The 24429-nt window shown below is 34.7% G+C and overlaps 1 protein-coding gene across 1 annotated transcript; it reads right to left on the reverse strand.

Moving 5' to 3' along the window:
- Positions 1–102: 102 nt before the first annotated feature.
- LOC135160976 (tyramine beta-hydroxylase) lies at positions 103–24330 on the reverse strand. Its single transcript, XM_064118190.1, has 11 exons — positions 24240–24330; positions 23429–23748; positions 22948–23101; positions 15049–15201; positions 14145–14398; positions 12224–12377; positions 7054–7317; positions 4044–4274; positions 3235–3363; positions 2441–2615; positions 103–2284 (listed from the first exon to the last, which is right to left on the reverse strand). Exons 2-11 carry the CDS (start codon positions 23536–23538, stop codon positions 2145–2147), a joined length of 1764 nt encoding a protein of 587 aa, XP_063974260.1. The 5' UTR covers positions 23539–23748; positions 24240–24330; the 3' UTR covers positions 103–2144.
- Positions 24331–24429: the final 99 nt, after the last annotated feature.

Raw genomic sequence — 24429 nt, forward strand, 5'->3', positions numbered from 1 at the left:
AATTCGATTGTCCAAGAAAAATAGGATTGACAAAAATATATTTTTATCACAGTGTATATTATATGATTGAGGGTATGAATAACAAGTGAAAAGATTGGTCCATTGCCATGGAACGATTTTTTGTTTATTTATACATTAAATCACAAAAGCACAAACAGGCTGCCAGCATTCTTCGTCTATCGAAAAAAATCAAGGGTCGATTATATGAGATACAATCGAAATGAGATATTAGATCTTGAATTCAAATTAAGGTCGTAAAATAGGGCCCAGTTGAGTCGTTGAGTGCACAAGAAAATAATTAATTCAGCGTCGAATCGATGAAATCGTCGAACTCTAAGGGAGACAGAGTTTATGTAATCGAACCTTCTTTGTTCCCATCAATTTGCTGCATAACAAAGTTTGTTTAGGACTTTGTTCTTTTTTTTGTTCCTTGATTGACTAACTTTGAAGGGTTCTACTGCTTAAAACTCATTGTCAAATGCAACAAAATGATTCATTAGGATGGAAGCTCTAGGATGATGGTCAGTTGCAGTCTTCCAGAAACTTGCAACGAATTTCATTAAAAAATGACCGATTCACCATTACGAACTTGCATCGAATTCCGGTAAAGATAAACAATTCATTATGAATAATTTTCTATCAGTAAATTCATACTTCAATATTTTCAAAGAACAGTCATTCATTTGATTCAAGTGTTTAAGTCAGTCGCAAGCTGATAGATTGGAAAATATTTTTCAATAACATAAATTATCGTTAAGTAATTATTACAATAGATTGACGCATACGATGATTTTCATATTGTAGTTTTCTCCTGGACCGAAAAATATTTACTTTCTATGCACTTATTGGTATATTTGAACTTCTAAACTTGTTATCATCAATGACAGTAGGATGTGGACTACCAATTGAGTGCGAGGTCGACCGCAATGGATTTATTCATATTAACATTTATGAGAACACTATCGCGTGCGTTACGATTAATTAGCGTTTCAAGTCAATCTTGTTATGGATAAAAATATCACAGAAAAATGATGGACAAATTCCCACACAGAGAAATTCTCATTTGTTCATGATGATCATATGATCATCATATAATAATGGTGATCATTATATATATATAATGGACCATGTATTCCTCTTTTCACAGTCAAAGATGATGTTTTTAGTAAATGAATTACATTTTACTGTTCTGATTAAGTTAAAAAAAACATTTTAATTGTTCACGGAAATTGAATTCTACTTTATATGTATGATGACCTTCGTTTTTCCGTATATTATAGAAGAGATCTTTTCAGAATCATTTACTTTCTTAGGGCTTTCATTTTAATGACGAAGGAATGAAAACCTTCCTAAATCTATCTCTACCTAAATGAGAATTACATTTCAATGAGCAATTAAAAGCTACTCCTAATTTAATGAAAAAAGTGGAAACTGTTTCATACAGGAAGAACAATACCTGATTTGAAAAAAATGATTCTTTCTACAAGTCAGCATTAAATTCTAATAACGGATTTAAAATTATGAGAAGGTGTGATGATCAACAATCCTTTAAAATAGTCTCTCAATCATTCAAAGAAAAATGTTTGACTGCTCTTACATTTAGGATCTTCAGGTAAGGCAATAAAATATACTGATTTGAATTTAAAGTCTTCATTTGATAGAAGGACGCTGAGTGAATTAAGTTTTTTTCAAAATCAATGGTTTGCCATCATGTGCAACTCAAGTGCATTCTTCTTCCACACACTACAAATTACGATCACATCACAAGGATAATATTCTACCTCTGTTTTACTATAATATTTTTATTCCATAACAGGATTGATTTTCAGTGCTGCAGCGCTAATTGTTGGTAACCACGAGCGTTATTCTGGCTCTATTTATGTTTAAGGGAAAACCATCAAAATAAAAATCGAAACAAATTCCAAACCCCTTGCTCTTTCAATAAAAATCAATTGTAGATTTCATCCCAACGTTCATCTTCAAAATTGGGGTTATATTCGTAGTACCTCGGTCAACTTTTCGAGCCATTGAATTTCCAAAGATTAAATAGAGCATTAATTGTTACAATAGAGAATCTTCTCGATGATTCCTATGGACCAATAAACAACATATTGAAAAATATATTTGTAGAATATTTGTTTTCCTCAGTGAAAGTCGTTTAGATGAGAAGAAAGTTGTGGACAGTCCCTAGGGGATGGTGCCAACGGCAATTTCACCTGCGTCGCTGCTATATTATCCCAAAGTCCTGGCAAACGAGAACCATCTGATCCATTGCACTGCATGCCTAAAAACAAAAATTACCCAACAGTTCTGGATGACTAACTAAATAAGAACCTCCAGAGAGTTAGGGTCATGAGATTCAGACGGGGTCCCAAAGGTCTAAAAACTCCAAAAGTGATATTGCTATTTTTCTAATGTCGGTCAGATTTTGTTTCGTTACCAAGAGGTGCTGCCTGATACAAATCATGAAGTGCAGAAACTCGAATTTTCGTCCATTCGATATTTCCATAACTTCGGGAAATGGCATCGTCAAAGTCAGTTCGTTGGTTCTCCCATTCTCTCATGTATCTGAAGTACGTGCGAAGGGCGTCATCACTTATCGCACTTTTGCAGACCTAAAATCCAAACGGAAGTATGTTCGTCATGTACAATATGCCAAAATAATTGCACCTGACTCCCAATGGAAATTTTATAAGGAATAATTACTTATTAATTTGTTTTTTCGCTGCGAACTATATTTACGGAGATATTTAGGATAAATGCTAAAACCGTAAAACGCTAAAGCTGTAATTTATATAAACAAATTTGAGGGGGAATTTCTCACATTTCTGTTAGCACTGAACCCAGCGATAAAAACAACGAAACCTTTTATAGGAATTAGCCGATCAATATTGAAGTTTTCTGCCTCTGACGTCTAGACTACAATATTGGATGTAATGAATCATTAAGTACGATTTAAAATACAGTAGCGTTGGCTGCCAATATTGGTGCAATATTTAACTCAATAAATTATGAAATTCTATAGAAAATACATTGGTACCATCTATTAATCCCCGGGTAATTTATTACCAAAAATATATTGATTTATATTGTATGGCTAATGTCAAATTATATGTCTAGTAGAATAGTTTATAAAGAAAAACGTTAAAAATAGAGTAATAATAATATTGTGTGAATATTATAAATTTGGAAGGGAAGGATTTGGATTTGGAAGGGATTATCTTGTTAATTCACCTCTAGTCGAGCGTTGGGGTAATAATGGATATAATTAACACACATCTCATCAGATATGGCGAAACCTCCCAGGGTCACATTTTCACGGTCCATGGTGTTATACGTGCAGGTGGTAATCAGAGAATCTCCCTGGAAGAAGAATAAAAAATTTAAAAACCACGAAAATTACACGGAGAAAAAATTAGCGAATCGTCGTAACGTGATTTCGATGAGAATTACTGTTCTCCTTTAAAATTTCTGTATCAGCCTCGCAAAAATTCAAAGCCCAATGGGCGACGAGGAAATGGACGCTAAATGGCTGATGCAATAGGTCCCATGACGTCGGCAATAATGGGATATATTCGGCGCTCATCGTTGCGCGATTAGAACGAGATAACGCAAAATTGCTGTACGGTACAATAAAAAATGAAGGAAAGCACAATAAAATAAACTGATCTAGATAGCAATTTTTAGAGAATTTCTATCAATTTTTCATTTAAACTCAAATAAAAACTCATAAACCTTTAAATTTTATAGTGCTGCTTCGTAAAATTCACTGAGCTACCTATCATTAATTATAAATTGCATAACAAAATTTATGGTATTGATATAAATTGTGGCGTGAATAAAGCACATTCCAGTATTCTAGCATTTCGCACCTGGATGCTAGTGCTCGGGGCAGTAATTTTTCTGCGATTTTTGGCTCCGTGTAGACAAGTTATTAAAAAAACTCTCAGTACTTCCATTGCAATGTTTCATCCCTCATAACTATCACCAATTCTTACATAATGTTTGTAATTACATTCTAGGGCAATTCACATGTTAATTACCGGCAGAACATGAACTGGTTCCGGCAGCAGTCTAATCTCCTGGAAATGTGTTGAATAATGATCGTCATAGTTGAGCGGTGATAATTCTTGGCCGTCCCTGATGTGTCGGGTTCTGACACGTGTGCCAGTCAAGTGAGTATGGAGTTGAGATCCGAATATGTGAATTCCATTTTGTGGAAGTCCAACGCCGGTACACTCTGTTACGCAGTGGCCGGACAGCTCAAATTCCTCCTATTTGCGTAATATAAAAATTTAGTATTTTTGAACTTTTCAAGATGAAAACGCTTCCTGGCTTAAGGCCGGTAGGAATTTTTTTGAAAATCGATACATAACCTCACATTGTCGTTACAGGATCCAATCAAAATAATTAGCTGGCAGCTACCAAGCCCAATTATCGCTTTTTCTTTACTGTGTCCAACGACTGGTAGTTATTGTTGGTGATAATAAAGCCATTGTTACAAGAGTTTATTCATGTTTGCGGGAATTAAGGGACTTCCGCAGTGAGTCAATGGGAATAGAAAGAAATGCACGAAAGCGTGGAAATTTTTAGTATACATCTGGATCGGGACTAAAAATATGTAGCCGAAGTCCGAAAACAATGGGCTACATATTTTGTTTTTAATTAATTATTTAAGACATGCCATTTGTACAGGCTCTTATGGCACGCAATTTTCAAAAATCAATTAAAAATAATCGACAATCGCCAAAAAATCGAAAAACCTGCCGAATGACTCCGTAAACTAATCAAGAAGAAATAAAACTGATTTTTTTCATATATTACTAAGTGGATTTCGAGTTTTGATTAAAAAATCTATCTTCGGTCAGGAAATTTCATCGAAATGACCATCAAACGTGGCAACGTTGAGAGGAGGTTGGATCGCTCCGCGGCGTGGTGGACGGGGTGGTACGGTAGCGGGACATTCAAATATTCGGGGCTTCCATCAGAATTCACTGGATAGGACAATATAAATTTCATGTTTCTTTAATTATTTTTCCTTTATATCTCAATCTTGATAAACTATCACGTTTCTCCATTATGTATCACAGTGATTTTTTTTTTAATTTAAAACTCAACAAATATAAGCTCTGCAACAAAACAATACCACTCCCGCCGCTGTGATATAGGCTATCTTGACTGACAAGCGTACCAACTCCATCGGCCGAAAATACGTTGTTGTCAAATGTATTCAGAAAATTTTAATAGATGAATAAATTCATGTAAATAATTTAGAATGTCTAAAAACGTTTTGCATTAATTTATTCATCACCAATAACTGAAAGGAAAGAAATCAGACTGATTTCTATGCATACATTTACTCTTTTATATTTGATGTATGTTTTTTCGCAAGTTGTCGCGAGCTGTCGGAACCTTTGATCTTTACCCCCACCTATACTGCGGAAGTCCCTTAAACAGAAACGATTTATCGAATCTGCCAGCTGTATGTGCCATCACTCGAATGGAGACTTGGATCATGTTCACTGGGATTGTCTACATATAAAAAAGCTACAAGTCCTATGATCCATTGTTTCCTGCCATTAGGATACAGTTCAGACGAAAGTCGAGTATTGACAGAAAATTTGAGGAAAGAGTGGATTGTAACAATAGATAACTTCTTTAAGAGATGAGAACTGAAAAAAAATTAAATCAAACAGTTCAGACCGATTGCTACTTTCCGGGAGGGCTCAAGGAAATTGGTTTGGAATTCCAAAGGTTTGGAAATTTTTTGAAACAAATCAAACGTGTTAAATTTGGAAAAAGCCAGTTTTTTCCTCATTTTTTTAGATTTTCGATGGTTCTGATATCAGGAAGTAGATGAAAAAATATTGAAAAAATATATCCCAATGGGCCATGAACTGACGAAGATTTTGGTATTTTACTTATTGAAATTGATTGAATCGTAGAGTAGTTATGGGAGATAAAGTAAGAAAACTTAAAAACATCTCATCTCTGTAATGGATCACTTAAAAAATCTGATAAAATTGTGGAGATAGATTTTCTTGTAGCTTTATTGGTAGAAAAAAACGTTGTTAATGCATACCTCGTATGCATATATATTTATTGCTTTATAAATCCACAGGTAAAAGCAAACTTTAAATGAAACAATAGGGAATTTTATACCAAATTTCAAATTGATGAATGAATTTTCCGCAACGTTACCGTGCTAACAAGCTTTTTTTGAACAAAACAGAAAAATTGGAAGATCTCGAAAACTTAGTGAGAACGGCTATGTATATTTTGATTGATTGATTGAGATAGAGTATATCGAGACGAATATTTTGGGGAGTGAAACATTGAAATCAGTTCAATAGTTTTCCAGATATTTGCAATAACCGTTTCAGAACAAAATCGAAATTTATGAAAAATAGCTGGACCAACCGAGCTGATTTTTGCCACAGACTTAGTCCTTAGAAATACCTATAATTTGACGAAGGTCAACCTTCTTCGGAATAACTTTAGCCATTTATTCCTTTAATTTTCTAAAAGAGTGGGCCAAGTTGACCATGCGCACATACACAAAGGCACGGAGAGAAAAATTTTTGAAAAAATTACGTGTCTGTTCCATAAACTGCCAGTCAAAATTACAGAACAAGTTCCCATTTTTTCACTGAACTTTCTCTACTTTTTTCCAAAAAGTCACTGAAAAAGTGCGTAACTGTTTCGTAATATTTACCGGTACATAATTTTTCAAGATTTTTTCCTTCAGTGTGTGTTCCAATTCTATATTTTTACGTTCCACACGACTCTACACAATTTCCAAGCAAAATAAGAACATCCGAAAATCGAACGCTGTAAAGCTTCCATGAAGAAGCAACAAAGAAACATTTACTATATTTTTTTTATAATGATATACAGCAAGCATTGAGGCAACCCGAATTCACGGAATTAGAAAACCAGAATCTCCGTAGCTATGGGCCCATTATAGGTCTCAATTGAATAAATCGAGTTCCTCGATCATCCATTCATGATTTTGATGGTCAGCGTGGGAATTGAAAAAAAGTGATGACTCACTTGTTGAGGCGGGATGGCCATTTTATCAGTATATTCGAGGCCAAGTTCAATGACTCCAGCATCATATTTCCTGAGTATTTCCGTCAGGTAGAACTCAATGCCAGAGGAATCAATCTTTCCCTTTTGAAACTCTGGATTATTGTAATGAACCTCCAACATGATGTGGGGATTGAATGACTCTCCTCCGATGGATAGACCGGCTTCTTCGGGATAGACAAAAGCGTCAGCGCCCATGGCCCACGCAGCCAACACTTTTTTGCAGATCTAAGTAAAAAATTCAGCTATTTTCATCCTTTTTATCAGAGTTTACATTTCAAACTATTTATCAAAAATTAATTTACAGTCGAACTGAATAGGTCTTTGTACGATTTGTATTTCTTTTATTCTCGTGATTCTACTTGAGATTGAGAAACATTTTTATGGGTGAAAATTCTACGAAGTTTGGGGTGTGATGTGTATGCTTTGTTTTCTTGGGTCTAGACAGAGGTACATGAGTGGGACCATTGTTAATGTGGACTTTTGTGGCCCTTTGGTCTTTTTAGTTAGTTCCTTTAAGGGGTTATTCTCATGTGAGCACTTCAAAAAATCGATTTTTTTTTTTTTTATATTTTGACAGTAAAACCTATTGAAAACATGCTGTGAAAAATTCAGACCGAAATTCATAGTATTTGATAAGTTACAGCTCATAGTCGCCGACGTGTCGTAAGCGATTGTCTACCAGGCTTTCAACTTTAAACGCGTTTTTCTCGAAACATCATTTTCTGAAACGGTCAAGGTCCTACAAGAAAAATTATTCAACCGATTGCTTTAAAATTTACATATGTTCTTCTACTCATTTATAGTTATCGTCCCTACCACAATTGTTTATTTTCGACAATATCTTCATATTTTTTTTAAACGATTTGTAACGAAAAAGAAGGAGATTTTCGTGATTTTTTTTTTGAAGTTCGATATTTTTTTTTGTTTTTAATGAAATTGATTTTATTTGGTAGGGACGATAGCCACAGATCTACTGAATAATAATCCATTCTATTTTTTTATGTCAGACAACATGAACAGCCGCTATCACCTTGACCAGTGAACTACCTTTTTTTGTTGGGGACTACTTTGACTTTAAAAAAATATATGTTAAAAATGTAAAAAATTAAAAAAAAAAATTTTTTCGTATATTTCAAAATACAAATAAAAATATATTGAAAAATCAACATGATTGAAGTTTGTTGTCGCATAAAAAAAAAATTCCGAAAAAGTGGTAAAATATAGGCGTTCACATGAGAATAACCCCTTAAGGAAACGAACCAGAGCGGTTGTGCCTTTCGAGCGTATAAAATAAAATAAAATAAATAACGTTCACATGTTTAGAATCATCATAACTATCCCATTTCTAATACTTATCCCTGTGGTTAATTCACCCAATGAACCCCGTAAGGGTGACACCTTTAAATATTGAGGAAAAAAATATTACGCGTCAAAATATTACAAAAAAATATTATGAGCAAAAATATCATGCGTCAAAAATATTACAAATCGAAAATATCACCCGTTAGAATATTGCACATTTGGATTTTATAGATCGGTTATTGCAAAAAATTAATATATTGATTTTTGACTGCCCGAAGACTGATTACGACCATTAGTCGAGGTGCTGAGGGCGAATCCTGACTTCCTTCCTATCTCATCCAAGATCCTAGCTACGAATTTCCTGTGACGTCACAAGACGTCGAGGGCAATTTAAATTTCGCGTCGGGTGCAAATGTGTGTCGGGTGTGCAGTTTGGACGGGTGACATTTGCTCGTCTGATATTTTCCCGTACGATATTTTGTCATGCGATATTTTGTTGTGGAATTTTCTGTCTTATGATATTTAGACATGCAAGCACCTGTAAGGTCCATTTTTTTCTCCAGTTCCTTCGATATCTTGAGATAACCGCGAAAGGTAAACGGCAAAATCCAGTTTCAACCGAAAGCCACAGTAATTTTCCATCGAAACTCGTTGTTATGAACCCATTTGCCTCCTCCAGGAAGGGAACATTGGTGAACGTTTATAATATGATTCTGTTAAAAATTACTATGCAAACAATTTCGGTGCAAGCTGCAGGTATGAGAACAATTACTGTGGCACCCAGGAAAATTTCTTTATCGGCTGCGGAAAAGTGCTATATCACTGTCCTAAAAATTCAAGTCTAATGGGCGACAAAGAGATGGACGATAAATGGCTGATGCAGGAGGTCTCATAACGGAGACCAACTTCGGCAATAATCGGATGTATTCGGCGCTCACTGCAGTCATTATAGATAAAAAAATGTCAATATAGGGGATAAAGTTTCAGAGGATGAAAATTATACCAATCTGTTGCGTCGCAACATATTTGTAGAAATGCGCATGCAATCTTTTAATCATTTCGTCGTGATCCAAACCTTTGGCTAGGTACAGATGAGATAGTCACGTTCGGGGAAATTTCGACAAAAATCTTTTTTTTTCTAAAAGCGAAATTCTTGACTGGAGAAATTCCTCATTTTTTTTACTCTTTTCTCCGAATGCATCGTTTCCACCCGAACGAGCGGTCAACACGTGTGCATCACTCGCCCTTCACGCGCACCTAGGTGATTTCGCCTTTTTTATTCATAGGCCCTTACCCTCCGTATCTTGCCTAGCAGATGCTAATTGGGGAATTCCCTTTCCCTCCTCTCCTCTCCTATTTTTCTGAGAGAAAAAGAGAAGTTGCCTTCTCCCAAAAATCTTAGGGTTCAGTTCACACCCACGAGTCGTAACATTCACATCACGAAACATTAGCAAGTCCTAGCCAAGGTGTCAAGTCAATCAAATATACATATTGAAGACTAAGGATATTTTGTAAGACTATAAAAAAAAAAGTTGCCTCTCAAGCATCACTAAATGAAGCTTTCGACTATGCAGTACCTTGCAATTGCATACCTGTATTTCTTTTGTCTCATTCATCGGCTTGCTCTTTTTGCTCTTTTAGGTTTCTCCACATAGATACTATCAATAGTTTGGCTGTGGTGGTTATTTATCCTCGTATCCTCATGTGAGAACACGAGTGGACCTACATTTTTTTAAGTGAGCTCCGAAACACTGATTTTGTAAGACTAGTGTATATTAGAATAAGTGCTTGTGTTATTAGACAGTGGTTAAAGTGGCTCAACACATTATTCATTCAAAGGAAACCCTGCATTCACCTTTATCACCAAAACCCCCAGCTTAGCCAAGTGAAAATACGGTAGCTTGGCAGTTCTGGTGTTTTTGTAGTGAGACTAATTAAAGTCATATCGGGCCTTACAAACTCGATAAGTTCCAGCATAACTGCGCTACAGAATGGGACACAATCGATAGAGTGGAGTTTCATTATGGAGATATTCTAACCTATATGTTATTTGAATATGATGGTCATAATGGAATTCCAATCCATCGATTGATATACTTGTCATCCCCTGAAACCGTACTTCCTATAGAAAACCGAAAATGACTGGAGTAGCTTATCAATAACCAATCATGATGAGTTCACGAAAAATTACTGTGCGGCACAGTAAAAAATGAAGGAAGGGACAATGCAGAAACTTATCTAGATAAGAATGTTTAAAGGATTTCTATCAATTTTCCATTTCAATTCAAATAAAAAGTGATAGACCTTCAAATTTTATGGTATTGTTTTGTAAATTTCATTAAGCTGCTTATCATGAATTACAAAATGTATTACAAATTTTATGCGATTGATAGAACTTTTTATATGGAAATAAAACACATTTCAGAATTCTAGTATTTTGCACTTTCATTCGAAGGCCCGGTACAGTAACTTTTCTGCAATTTTTCTGTCCTTGCACGGACAGAAATGTTCAATAAAACTCATGGCATTTAAGCTCGTATACCGATTACAAAAATGTCTAAGAAAATTTACGTGACGAAATCGCAATTTTTCACAGAAAATATGGATAAAAATTCCGAAAGGCTCCGAAAAAAAACCGTAAAATTTTCCTACCCCAGACGTCATATCAAAATTCGGAAAAAACATGTAATTTTTATTGATTATTTTTCCCACCCAAATTTCAGCCAATAGAATTGCACCATTTGTTGATATTTTGTATAGCCTACCTCGAATATCAGCGATTATTTTTCCCATCCAAATCTTGGCCAATAGGATTGCACCATTCGACGTTATTTTGTATAGTCAACACGGTATTTCAGCGGATATTCTTGGAAATTTCACTGGAAATTTTGCATGTTGATATATATAAAAAAAAACAAATGTTGAAGTAACCCTCAATTGTATCTGACAGATTAAATGGCAATTCGTTGAAAATTATGTCTCATGGTGCAATTCTATCGGCCAACATTTGGATGGAAAAAATAATCCCCCGAATACCACTCGAACTTCGAAATTATCTGATATTTCCCTCAAGGTTCCCTACAAACAAATCCCCAACAACAACAACCCCCAAATCCAAACTCGCGCTTCGCGCTCGTGATTTTTAAACTGGAAAACTTGACACGTTCATTTGTTTGCAACGAACCTATCGGGAAATATCCGATAATTTCGGAGCTCTTGTGGTATTATATGCGATAATTTTTTGATAATTTTGATAAACAAACGACACCTAACCAAATAAACCTCTTTTCATGTCATGGCACAAGTCTCTTGGCCGAAATTTGGATAGGAAAAATAATCCCCTGAATACCACTCGAGCTTCAAAATTATAGAATATTTCCCTCTAGGTTCCCTGCATACAAATGAAGTCGTCAAGTTTTTCAGGAAAAATCACTCGTGCTTCGCACTCGTGATTTTTTAGCCTGAAAAACTTGACTCCTTCATTTGTTTGCAACGAATCTATCGGGAAATATTCGATAATTTTGAACCACTTGTGGTATTATATGTGAATATTTCTCTCCATGCAGAGGACTTCATCGGCAAGGGAAAGGATCTCCGAGAGCCCAAAACTAGTCACTAGTCACTACCGGTCGTCTACTCATCTCATCTCATCTCATGGTCGGTTTACTCATCTCGAGATATCGAAGCAAAGGATTAATATCGAGGTATTAAATGGCAAAAAACTGTTGATATTTAGCTCTAACATAATTATTTTTCCATTTCCCAACTGATCGCCATTAAATAAAACCAGTTATAAATAATCAATGAGGAAGTGATTATCCTTGATTACTTGAGTGCCTTCAGGGCGATCCGAGGCGTCACAAGGACCGCTATAAGCCGGTACTGCAGCGTCTGCGGGCCCCGCGCAGTGAAAGACCTCCATGTGATGCACCAAATGCTCGTTTCCCTTCTGAATTGCCGGGCCAAATTGCAATATGTGGTGTCTACATTTTTAAGGAAAAAATTGCAAGTTCAATAATCCATTAAGCCTTGAATTATTTTTATATTAAAAACTACCCATAAAATTTTTTTCCAGGACCTTTTTTCTTCAAAGAGAAATGCGATAATATTTTTGAAGTGAAATTTTTTAGGTGACTTCGGCGAAGGTTGCGGTAAACATTTAATGTTTCAGGACGGGGGAGGGAGGGGGGGGGGAGTACATATCCGGCGAATGCAAATGCAACGGAACTATTCGAAAACATACTATCTGAAAAAATTAAAAAATTTAATGACGAAACAAGCGAATGCATCAATTTCGAAAAGTTTTGGCATTAACAATTTTTCTTAGAAAAGAAAACAAAAATTGAAAAAGTCCACAAAGATTAATTGTCCTGTGATCAATAGTTGTAATGGGTTACCCTATCATCGATACAGGTGTGCAATTAAAGAAAAACGCTGTGTCTGACGATCGAAATTATTTCTTTGACTGAAAAATTGAAAATAAGTTAATGGACGAATTTTTCGCAATGTTATCGTGCTAAGAACTTTTTTGGACAAAACAGAAAAATTTGAATATCTCGATAACTTGATATAAATGGGTATACATATTTTGATGAGGGGAGATGGAGCACAATGAGATGCAAATTTTGAGAGGTGACACATTGAAAAATGTTAGATAGTTTTCGAGATATGCAAGGAACTCGATTTTGATGTAACGTGGATTATTTCATGAATTAATGATCCGAGTCAGCCGTTCTTCAATACCAGACATTTCATTGCCAAGAGGAAATTTGATGACGCATTTCAAATCGATGAATAAATTTTTCGCAACGTTGCCGTGCAAAACAGACTTTTTTGGGTAAAACAGAAAAATTAGAATATCTTGAAAAGTTAGTGAGAACAGGTGTACATATTTTGATGGATGGATGATATACTTTAGGGAAATATGGATTTTTTCAGTCCTTCATTTCTGAAATCGAATAATTCCCTGACGATTTTGATTAGGTGTAAATTGCGTCAATTATATAGTTCTAGAACACGATCATGCTAATTATGACTTTGAGTGAACCCCTGCAGTAATTATGAACATAAAGTAACTCATCGAAATTCGTCCCTCAAAAAAATAAAAAATTTAGAAAAACTAAATAATTATTGATTGAGTTCATTCAGGGTCACGTAGAAACTAATTTAAACCTAACTCTGCCTTCTTTGGCAGCGATTAGACCAGATAAATAAAATTTTCAAAAAATAAATATTTCTACGAAGTCAATGAATATTTGGCAAAAATACTTTCTCTTTGTGTACATCGAGACGTATATTTTGAGATATAACAAATTGAAATGAGTTCGATACATTTCAAGATATTTGCGAAAACCGGTTCAGAACGAACTAGAAATTTATGAAAAACAGCTGGACCAATCGAGCTGAATTTTGGCACAGATTTAGTCCTTAGTAATATCCATGATTTGACGAAATTTGAGTTTTCTCAGAATAACTTTAGCCGTTTATACCTATAATTGTCTTTAACGATTGGGTCTAGTTTATCATACGCACATACACATATGGTGTTGACATTTTGTATTTTTACATTTCAGACCATTCTACATCATTTCCAAGCAAAATTAGAAAATCCAAAAATCAGATGATTACAAAGCTTCCATTCGAAAGCAAAAAATTATAGAATTTTCCCCGAATATGAAAAAATAAGACGCACTGAAAATACTTTAAAATCTTTCCAAAATATGTGAAGAATTGTCATTAAATTTGATTACTTGTGTCTCAAAGCATCTGGAAGTCGTTGTACTCTGCACCAATAGGTGGTTTCAACATCCGGAACCCTGACTTGATCTGCGAGAAGTTTAAATTTCCACGTGTCAATTGGGAAATTCACTTTTTGATGATGCCCCAGTCTGAGCAATTCAGTCCTGGACATCCCCGATGTCGTGGAGTCGGAGACAACATTTAATCCATCGAGAGAAGAAAGGGGACCCCGTCCCTTCGCCCAGACGACGTGGGTGGTGCCCCTCTGAAATACCGCAGACCGATCAAATTGCATCTTAGATAAGCTTATCAAGTAATGTTGATACTATGATGATTCAAGAGAAATGTAAACATTGGGGACACTGTAAATGTATTTTTAGACGATTATAGACGATGTCGGATTGGATTTCAAATTCATTTATCACGTTTTTTGATTCAATAATTAGTCTAGATTTAAAATGACAAGTATCAAATCATTTTAGTCATTATAAAGAGCATTCAACGATTTTTGTCACATTAGTAATTAATGCTGATAAATATTTCTTCATTTTTCCAATTTAAACAAAAATAAAATTGAAAAAATAGTCTAAAAATTATAATATAATATGGAAGTTTTCCTTCTGAAGAATTTGGTAATAAATATTATTTAATAGTATTATATACACAATATATATGTATAGATATATAATAGTTTTTACTATAAAAAATCATTAAGAATAAATGAATCAAAAACTCGAAATTATATCCACAAAGTTGATTTTTTTTTGTTGCAGAAATTAAAAAAATCATATGAAAGAAATAATTTTTCATTTCTTTTTAATGCAGGTTATTAATGAGATTGAACTTAAACCGATTAAAGATTGTTCGTCACTTTGTGGCGAGAAATAAAAACTGATGATTCGAGTATCAAAATACCTCGATAATGTAATCACCCTCGTCACAGGTGTCAAATTTGCGGCTAAAGGTGAACTTGGTGACGTTCGTTTTGTCTGGCTTCTTCCAAGCGAAGTTGGTGCAATCTTGGCTCGCATCGGTCTCGATTTTTCCATCGCCGTCTGCCCAGGCATCCTTCAACAATTCGCAAACGTAATGAAGACCGAATGATAATAACATAAAGAGGATTTATTTAAAGTGCTTGGTATGTGTGGGCAAAAATTAATTGTCTGTCCATAAATGGGTTTAGTCCATGTCAGTATTTTATAGTTTTTTTTCTCCGAAGAGTACCAAATAGTTTAGTCTTAATAAACAGAACCAGAGGAGGACCACAAAGACGTGAATAAACAAGAGTCTTTTGTCAAATGGGTCCAGAGGGTGAAAACGTTGATCATTAAGAGTCAGTGGCTCTGGAGACATCATAGGAGTAAGATATATCTTCTGCGTGCGATAAATAAAAAATTTAAGTTTATAGTCACATGGTTTTGATATTGTTTAGATAATCCCTGTCCATCAGCCAATAGGATCCATTTCATTATAACTTGAATTTGTTTATCAAATAGTCATTTATTTTTTCAAAATGGCACGTCTTCAATTTAATCATTCCCCGAAGAGGGGGGGGGGTAATTAGGTTTTCATATGATGATCACATTAATCAGGTTCATAATTATTATTCTACATTGATTCATTTTTTCTAAATTTGTTAGTTTGGAACGAAAAATTTCAATGAATTTTTGAATTTTCATAATTATTGACTCAGTTCAGTTAAAGTTACAGCTACTATTGATCATGTTTTAGTACCACATAATTGTCAGGGTTCAAACGTACCAACAATTCCGTGCCAATAGCTCGTCGAAGGTATATGGGATTTACAAAGAAATACCACTTGAAGTAAATAGATACATCGACCACATATCAGTCACGAAGTAGTAGAACGAGAGAACTTAATTTATTTCTCAGCCGAGTTTTCGTACAATATCTCCGAATCTATGAGAGATAGCGGAATTGTTGTTATAATATTTGTTGTAGTATTTAGTTCGTTCTACAAAAAAAGTTTCTATGAAAATTTTTCCATCTGCCGTAGATGACGAGATATTCATAAAAAACTGGTCAATAGTCAAAAGTGATTTATCTGGTTTCACCATTTCGTTAGTGATATGTATGACAATATTCCGAATTCAACAAATCTGATATATGTAGGAGGTTTGCAGGACTTGAAGACTAGTCGCTTAAAAATAGTTTAAGAGTGAAGTACCTGTAGTTCTTGCATATTATAATAAACTAGTTTTATCCGTCAGTAGTTTTCTCTTTTTTACTTAATATTCCAACATATATATGAACCAAAAAGATATAGAATGTCCGATTTACTATTAATAAATCCTATATATGGGTTTCCACTGCTCAATTAAACAAAAGTAAATGGATATTTAACATGAAGTTTTTTTTCTCGGTGTACAAATCAGGTATCGCCCCCGAATCTAACAGAAATGTTATAGTAATGGACATAACAGTATGAAAAATATTCTGAACACATAATATTATAGCCATAATTAATATCGGCAACAATATCATTATCAGAAATATCATTTGTTGATGAAGTCATAATATAAAATTTTTTGCCGACATCATATGAGTCACCAAAAATGATTGAGCATCGGGTGCATAACCGGAAGGACCGAATTCGAATCCTGGGCAGGACTATCCATTTTGTTGAGTAAAAATTTTCTTGTCAAATTACACCAGGAATAATCCTAGTTCCCTTCCTAGCAAATCCAAAAATCCTGTCCAAGAATTTTCTCTAACCTCCCAACATGTGGATGTTAGATAAATTTCGATTCTTTGGGGACAGTTGGCATCTGGTTGCTCTGTCTCTACCAGAAAACGGAAAATATATTTGAATTATCGGAAGAATTGGACGTAGGAAGAACTTGCATTTAATTTGCTTTAAAAATATACAGTACTTTGATATTGAAAGTAAAAAATATATTTTAATTTGCAATATTTTTATGTGATGAGAATATATATTATGCAACATTTTGTCCAGTGATATTTTGTCAAGTCCCATTTTGCGCAGTAATATATTGTCTAATAATATTTTGACCAGTAATATTTTCGCATGTTATCCACTAATATTTTCAGGTGTAATCCGAGGGATTATTCATTTGCGAAATGAATGCGCCACTTAACACTGAAATTACTAAAAATCTTGTGAAATCCTGGGATTTTATTTATTTCCGGCGATTTAGATTGCTATCACTTGCATCGATAACATCGTATGAAATCGTGTACTCGGAAAGTAACAAATCCTATTCCTATGTTATAGCATAAAGGAAGTTATTTTATTCCTCTAAGAATTGAAAAGTGTCATCTGATCCAGCGAAGTGACGTTTAAATCGCACTTTTCGGTCGTTAAAAGACTAAAATATCGTGTGCCACACGGGAATAAAGTATTTTCTAACTTATGTGATTATCACTCACATAAGTCAGAAAATACTTTTTCCCTAAATGCACAATATACTATTTTCACCTCACTTGTGGTATGTCATGGACTAATAACTCCAATAGATCTCTTAATTGATTAAAGGATGGAAAAACTTCCACTGTGGGATACCGGTTGAAATAAAACTCCAAGTCGGGTATCTTCTTCTATTTATTAAAATTGTACTGTCGATGGGTATTTTCTTGTGCTCTTTGTGTGATATAATTAAATCTATGGTTTTTTTTGTTTATGGTCGGTAAAAGATATAAACTGTCTATTTTTAGATGCTGATTAAAAATACATATATGTATATGTATTAAAATATCCTTTTTCAAATCGGGATTGTACTGGAACGACGATGTCGGTTACGGGTCTGCGGTGTTGGTAGCATTGGCCCGGTGTCTTCAGCTTCAGAATCAGTAACACGTGTAAGTTTGATGCTGGATCTTGACGGTAGCTCTAGATGTTGCAGAAGTTCTGAAGTGTGAACCTCGGAGTCGAATGTGCAACATACGAAATTCTTAATGGCTGGATGCAGCTGTCCTTGATTAACTTGTGGTTTCCAGCCAATACACTTACGAAGCCATGGGATATAGCCATAGCGGCAGCAGTTGATGATGATGATAATGATCATGATGAGTCTGATAGTCGTGATGATAATTGAGATCCAGTTGAATTGATTGGTTACATGAGGTGGGTTGGTCTTTTGGTTAAACATTTCTTCTGTTGCGTTGACTTTTTTACTGGAACACCAGAGGTCAGATGGATCTCCATCCATCTCGTGTATGATGCTGAATTGGGGTGTCCTTATTGTTATCGGTTGAAGTACTGTAATGCAACGGTCGTCCACAAGACCAGTGGAGATCGAAATGTAGGAGTCGATGTTTTTCTCTTTTTTAGTCGAGGATTCGAGAACATAGAAATTGGTGTATCCTCCGCAGTTGTCTTCCAAGATGATAATTCCAGTGTTTTGCAGCGTTATGTCTTCCATATGAGACTGCTTTTGGGGATAAATGATGGTAAGAGTCGTTGGTTATTGTACGACATAAATTCATCGATTGTCAGATATATATTTCTAGACTTCTGGTTCAATGGATGCGATTTTCATGTGACAATCAGCAGGAATCGTGGATGATGTAGGCGTTCGTAGCTGAACTTCACGGGCTGGTTTGTCTGTGCTCTCCGTGACGTGGATGTTGCAGCATAAGTACTGCTCAGTGGCATACTCTAAACAGTCTGACAATTCATCGAGGTAGGAGTAAGAGGTATCGGTTTTTAGGAGATCAGGTTTTTGAGGTGATATGTAAGTGAGGAGAGAAGAATTTTCATTTGAAATTGGGTATGATATCAATTCATATATGGTATAGATCTCTTTCTTTATCAATGGGAGTCTTAATTTAAAAATAACCTCGGTTTACTCAATGATCATTTCTCATTTAATTAATTTATAAAAATCTCGAAAATTACGATTTTCAATTGTGGTTAATTTTTAAAAATCGTCTTTAATTAGTCTTGTTATCTCAGGAGCGATGATAAGTGGAGGGACTATATTATTTTTCATGAGATTAATTGCATCGATATTTTGGATAATATGTTGTTTTATTTTATCGGTGTATGTACGAAGCATAGAAATTTGCTGGAGGACTAAATTTTCTAGGTACAGATGTGATAAATGAGTATTTATTTGTTTTAACAGTGTATTCCAATATTTACGATTTTCATTCATTGCCTTCTCTTAATTTTGAAAAGCTAAGTTGGAATTAATGAGATGTTTTGTGGTTTTACTAATTATTTGATTTTAAGTTTTCAATATGTTTTTCAGTTTGGTGATTATCATCAAGCAGTAAATTTAAATTTTGAGTATAAAATTGTGTGTCATTGGCATCTGGCGTACCAAATAACCATTTCAGCGGACAGGAGAGTAGATTCAATAATCCACGCTTTTTGCATGATAGTCATCAAACGAAAAATTGCTCCAAGATATCTTTTTGCTTCTCGATTACTTTTATTTCATTTTCGATTATTTTCAGGCCTTGCTCGCAATGAAGTTGAGCATAATCAAACGCTCCAGAATTTTAAATTAGTATCTGACAAATATTCTGTGTTTCTAGAATTTTTGATCTGAATATTTCCTTTACGTGATTCAAAGGGGTGATATTTAAATGGATTGAAAGAATGGTACCTGTGTTCGAAATTTTTTGTGGTTCCCTTTATATTGTAGAAAAATCCAGTCAAATGTATTAACGGTTGAATCGAATAAAATTCGCTGATAATCGAAGAGAGGCTCAGAAGAAGGATTAGATTTGTCAGTTTCCTATGCAAGATAGTGTTTTAAGTTATTAGAAAGGTGAATAAATTTCTTTTTACCGACTTGCAGTTCTACTGACTGGTGAGGAAATACTTAGATGATTTTATCCGGTCGTTTTGCATTTGGAGATAATTTCAAACTAAATCGTTGGTCTTGAATTCTTTAGAATTGACTCGTTGATCGTAATTTTCTTTACTCATGATTTTAGATTTTTCGATTGAATGGCTCCGCCATTGTCGATTAGCAATTTTAAGGTTTTGTGAAAACACTCGGAAGAGGGACAATGGAGGACAATGTAATCGAGATCATTGTCATCTGAATCGAAAAAGATACGTGACCGCATATAATCATTCATTCTTTCATATGTTTTTATTGTTGGGTCGTTTCGCTCTGCAGATTGATTGCAGAATTGGGATGTAGACTTGCGTTGTGAAAATTTGAGGTTTGAAAGTTGATATTGCTTGATCAATAGGAATTTTGAGTCGATTTTTGCGTTTAATTTGGGAATTTGCGTTGATTAGCGCGTTCCCGTTTAATACAGACTGAGATATCATGTCCCATTTCTTTACAATATCTGCATTGGATATTAGAAATCTGATTAGGAGGAGCGCAGTTGAAATTCAAGTGGGATTGACCCGATTGATTCGTGTTTGGATTGGAATTGTGACAGAATTGACCTCGAGGGTTGAATGATTTTCGTTGCGTAAAATTCATTTGACACGCGTTTTTCAAATTTAAATTATTTTTATTTTTGTTAAAGAAGCCATTGCTACTAGAGTGATTTGATTTTTTACAGATCGCGCACTTTTGTGTCGTGTACATTGTGTGTCCCTGAAGTGACATGCATTCTGAGGGCTTTTTCCTCACTAATAGCAGCAGTGAGAGCTTCATTTATGGTGGAGAATTTTCTATATTTTAAAAGTTGAGAAATTTGAGGGTGTGTGTGATAGACAAAACGATTGAGTGTCAGCAGATTAATCATTGCAATACGACCGGGAAGAGATTTGTCATCAGGAGAAGGGTCGGCATGAAGTGCAGCGAGAACTTTAGAGGAAACTTCTTCTAATCTTCGAACATAATCGCCAACGCTCTCATTACGAGTTTGCTCAGTAGAACTGAGTTCTTCGAGCAATTGACCCAATGATTTTTTGTCTTGGAAAAGGTTTGTAAGCATGTCTGCAATGTCAGACCACTCAATTAAGTTGGAATGAATGTCAATGTGATTTTTGACTTTGCCTGAGATATGACGTTTGAGAAATCGAGTTAAAATCCGTTTTTGATGTTCTGTAGCGAGCTCCATTGCAGCATTGACTCCTTTAATGAAATTACGGACTTCGAGTTCATTACCATCAAATTTTTTTGGTATAAGTTGAACTAAGAATTCCATTGGTAAGATTGGATTTCTAATTGGCGAGAAATTGAGATCTAATAGATTGTTGTTAGGTATTTGCGTTATATTGCTTAAGTCTAGATGATTTGTAGGGAACATTGTGGATTTTTTGTGGAGGGGAAAAATGGAATTGTCAGAACAAAAGAGTATCCAAAGGTTCAGTACTCACGGTCACTCGTAATTGATGTCTAAGTTGGTGTCGGGTTTGCTAGGTCTGGAGTATCTACCCACGAAGAGTTGCTTGATGTGGTGATGCGGTCAAATTTCGTCTCGTTCGTTCTCCAAAATTGACAAAATGAAAATTTGTCACTCACGTCACAGGATGAATTTAATTTCACGATTGCACTGCTGAATGAATGTTGGAGAATGCTATTCTCGTCGCCAAATTGTTGTTTGATACCGGTTGAAATAAACCTCCAAGTCGGGTATCTTCTTGTATTTATTAAAATTGAACTGTCGATGGATATTTTCGTGTGTTGATTCTAAGACGGTTCGAATAAATCTCAAATGTCTAGGTTTCGAAAAAGAGTCGTTCGGGTGCTAAAGGTTTGTAAATGGGGGTGGTAAGGACGTGGAGGGAGAAGGGCCCAAAGTAGGTGATTGGGTGTGCATGACCTCTGGGGGTTGGGCTTATCAGTATACAGAGGAAATTGTCTAGGAGTTGGAGTGGGAGTATTGGGGAGTCCCAAATTAGGGAGTCGAGGGAAAAAAGGGATAATGCCGGTTTAGTGCCATGAGGTTCTGAAAGTGTGCTGAGGGGTGTTTTTATTAGGGTGGGTATGTAATAAAATGATTTGAAGGAATTTCGGAAATAGTTAAGGAGAAATGGGAATGAGAATTTTGGATTAACTGGGAATATTCAAACAGATGTTGGGGAACTTATTTTATGTGTACTTAACTAAATATTGTACATATTGTAAATAGTAAATATTGTAAAACTCTATAAAATCGGCAGTCGCTGCGCTGGGAAAAAAAATTATTTTCACCAAATATCCATTTTCTTCAGAAAATTATTTGTTTTTTTCAATCCTTCATTTCTGAAATCGAGTAATTCCCTGACAATTCTAATGAGGTTTTAAATACCTCTGTTATATTATTCTACAACATAATTATGTTAATTACAACGTTGAGTGAATTCCTACAATAATTATGAGCATTAAATAATTCATCAAACTTTTCCCCTTAAGGAAATCAGAAATTTCGAAACACTAAGTAATTATTAATGTGTTCGTTCAAGGACACGTACAAAAGACTCATCCTCTAGAGTAATGTGATTATCATAATTTAAACCGGAGCCGATACTCATCAGGAGTAATTGGAACGAAGAAATACAATTTTGAAAAACTGAATACTGCTCTGAAGTAGATGGATAGTCGGTAAAAAACATTTTTTTTGTGTGTCACCAGATTTTCAAACGAATGTCCCCTTGGTGTAATCCTTTAGGGAAGTGATGAAACGAGACAAGTTATCACTCAGTCCAATTTTTGAGAAATTTCTCCAAATCTGAGAGATAGATAAATTAATAATTTCGATCACATTTTGGCCCCGCTCAACTAGAAGGAAACGTAATTTTTATTGAAAATTTCTATGTCTGTGCCCAGCACTGCTTCCGCGAGAGTTAAACAGAAAAAAATTGTTTCCACTAAGTAGAGACTGTCAATATTGATTCCCATTGTTAATTGATTGTTTAATAATTCTCATTACGTGAAAATTGACTCCTCCGTGCCAATCGATCCAAAATATGCAGTAGTCCGACGGGCTCGCTTCTCCTCGATTGGAAAATCCAACTGCAAACCAGGAAAACTTCTCGCCTGAGTAGTGAATCTCAACTGCCACTTTTTCTTCAATTGAATTCACGCTGAAAAAGTATTTCCACTTGAAGAACGAGTTTGTCCAAACAATTAAAATATGTCTTATAACTGTCGTTATTTGTTCAATTAAAAAAAAACTACTAGAAAAAAACAAAAAATATAGTTTGCATTTTTTGTAATCTACTTGTATTACAAGTAATTATTATCATATTATTTTTATGTAATGCGAGTCATTATCCAATGAAAAAATAACATCTCTGAAACGTACACATAAAAAAACAAAATCCTTTTCCACTGAAAATAACTATTTCCGTCTTTTGATTTTTCAATTAAACATATGGGATGGAAAATTAACTTTAAAAATTTTTCTTTACCGCCAATGAAAAGTAGCTTCAGACCCGAGAGGTACCGTATGCACTGTCTGACTAGAAATACCGGAGACAATACGTAAAAAAATGAAAATTGAAATCAGAAAATTCATCATTTGCCTGTAGTTAATGGCCTAAAATTCGGAAACTTATTCTTTTCAAGCACGTGAATCCGGCAATTTTTTCCTCCTGAATATTCAAAGGGTCCCGATCATATACCGGATTAATACTGACGAATTTGGCGCTTGGTGGATCAAACTCGAGGATATTCAGAGCCAGCATGGGGCGCAGACTCTAGACCTGCGGACAAGCGCCTCAGACTCTGCCTATAAATTTTCAATTTCAATTCAATTTTATTTATTTTTTAGTGAAAGTGTATTAAATTGTGCTATGTAAACGTAGATTTGATGCAGATATTTAAAAACGAGATCTTGGATTGCACATTAACTTTAATTCTAATGAAAAATGAATATGTTATTTTAATTATATGACTATTTATTGTGTTGAGGACGACTCACATTGCATGGAGAAAGCACGTGCTCACCTATAACTTTCTTTATTAATTAATCACGTTAAATAAATAATGTAAGCAAATGACTGAGCCTAGAATGACAAAAACTATACACTCAAAGAAAAATATAATTTTGCTTATTATATTTGTTTTGGCCAAACAAATGCCCGAAATTTCCATTAGAAAATCAGAAGGTTTTCCGTCATTGAGTGATTGCAATTGATATCAAATTTGTGATTGCACTTATTCCATGAAAGGGAATGAATTAATTAAGAGATCTCTTGGAATTATTATTTCATGACATACCACAAATGAGTTGAACATAGTATATTGTGCTTTTAGGGAAAAAGTATTTTCTGACTCATGTGAGTGATAATCACATAAGTTAGAAAATACTTTACTCCCATGTGGCACACAATATTTTAGTCTTTTAACGACTGAAAATTGCGATTCAAACGTCGTTTCGCTAGATTAGATCGCACATTTCAGTCCTCAG

Source organism: Diachasmimorpha longicaudata, chromosome 3 (genome assembly GCF_034640455.1).
Source record: "Diachasmimorpha longicaudata isolate KC_UGA_2023 chromosome 3, iyDiaLong2, whole genome shotgun sequence".
Classification (NCBI taxonomy): domain Eukaryota; kingdom Metazoa; phylum Arthropoda; class Insecta; order Hymenoptera; family Braconidae; genus Diachasmimorpha; species Diachasmimorpha longicaudata.

Bases quoted from the DNA above. Each gene is read 5' to 3' on its own strand.
- LOC135160976 (XM_064118190.1), bottom strand. From the start codon at position 23,538: ATGATGAATTTTCTGATTTCAATTTTCATTTTTTTACGTATTGTCTCC. The intron at 4,275-7,053 runs GTGAGTCATCAC...TTACGCAAATAG, and splicing joins TGGCCATCCCGCCTCAACAA to GAGGAATTTGAGCTGTCCGG. The intron at 3,364-4,043 runs GTAATTAACATG...TTCTTCTTCCAG, and splicing joins AACCAGTTCATGTTCTGCCG to GGAGATTCTCTGATTACCAC.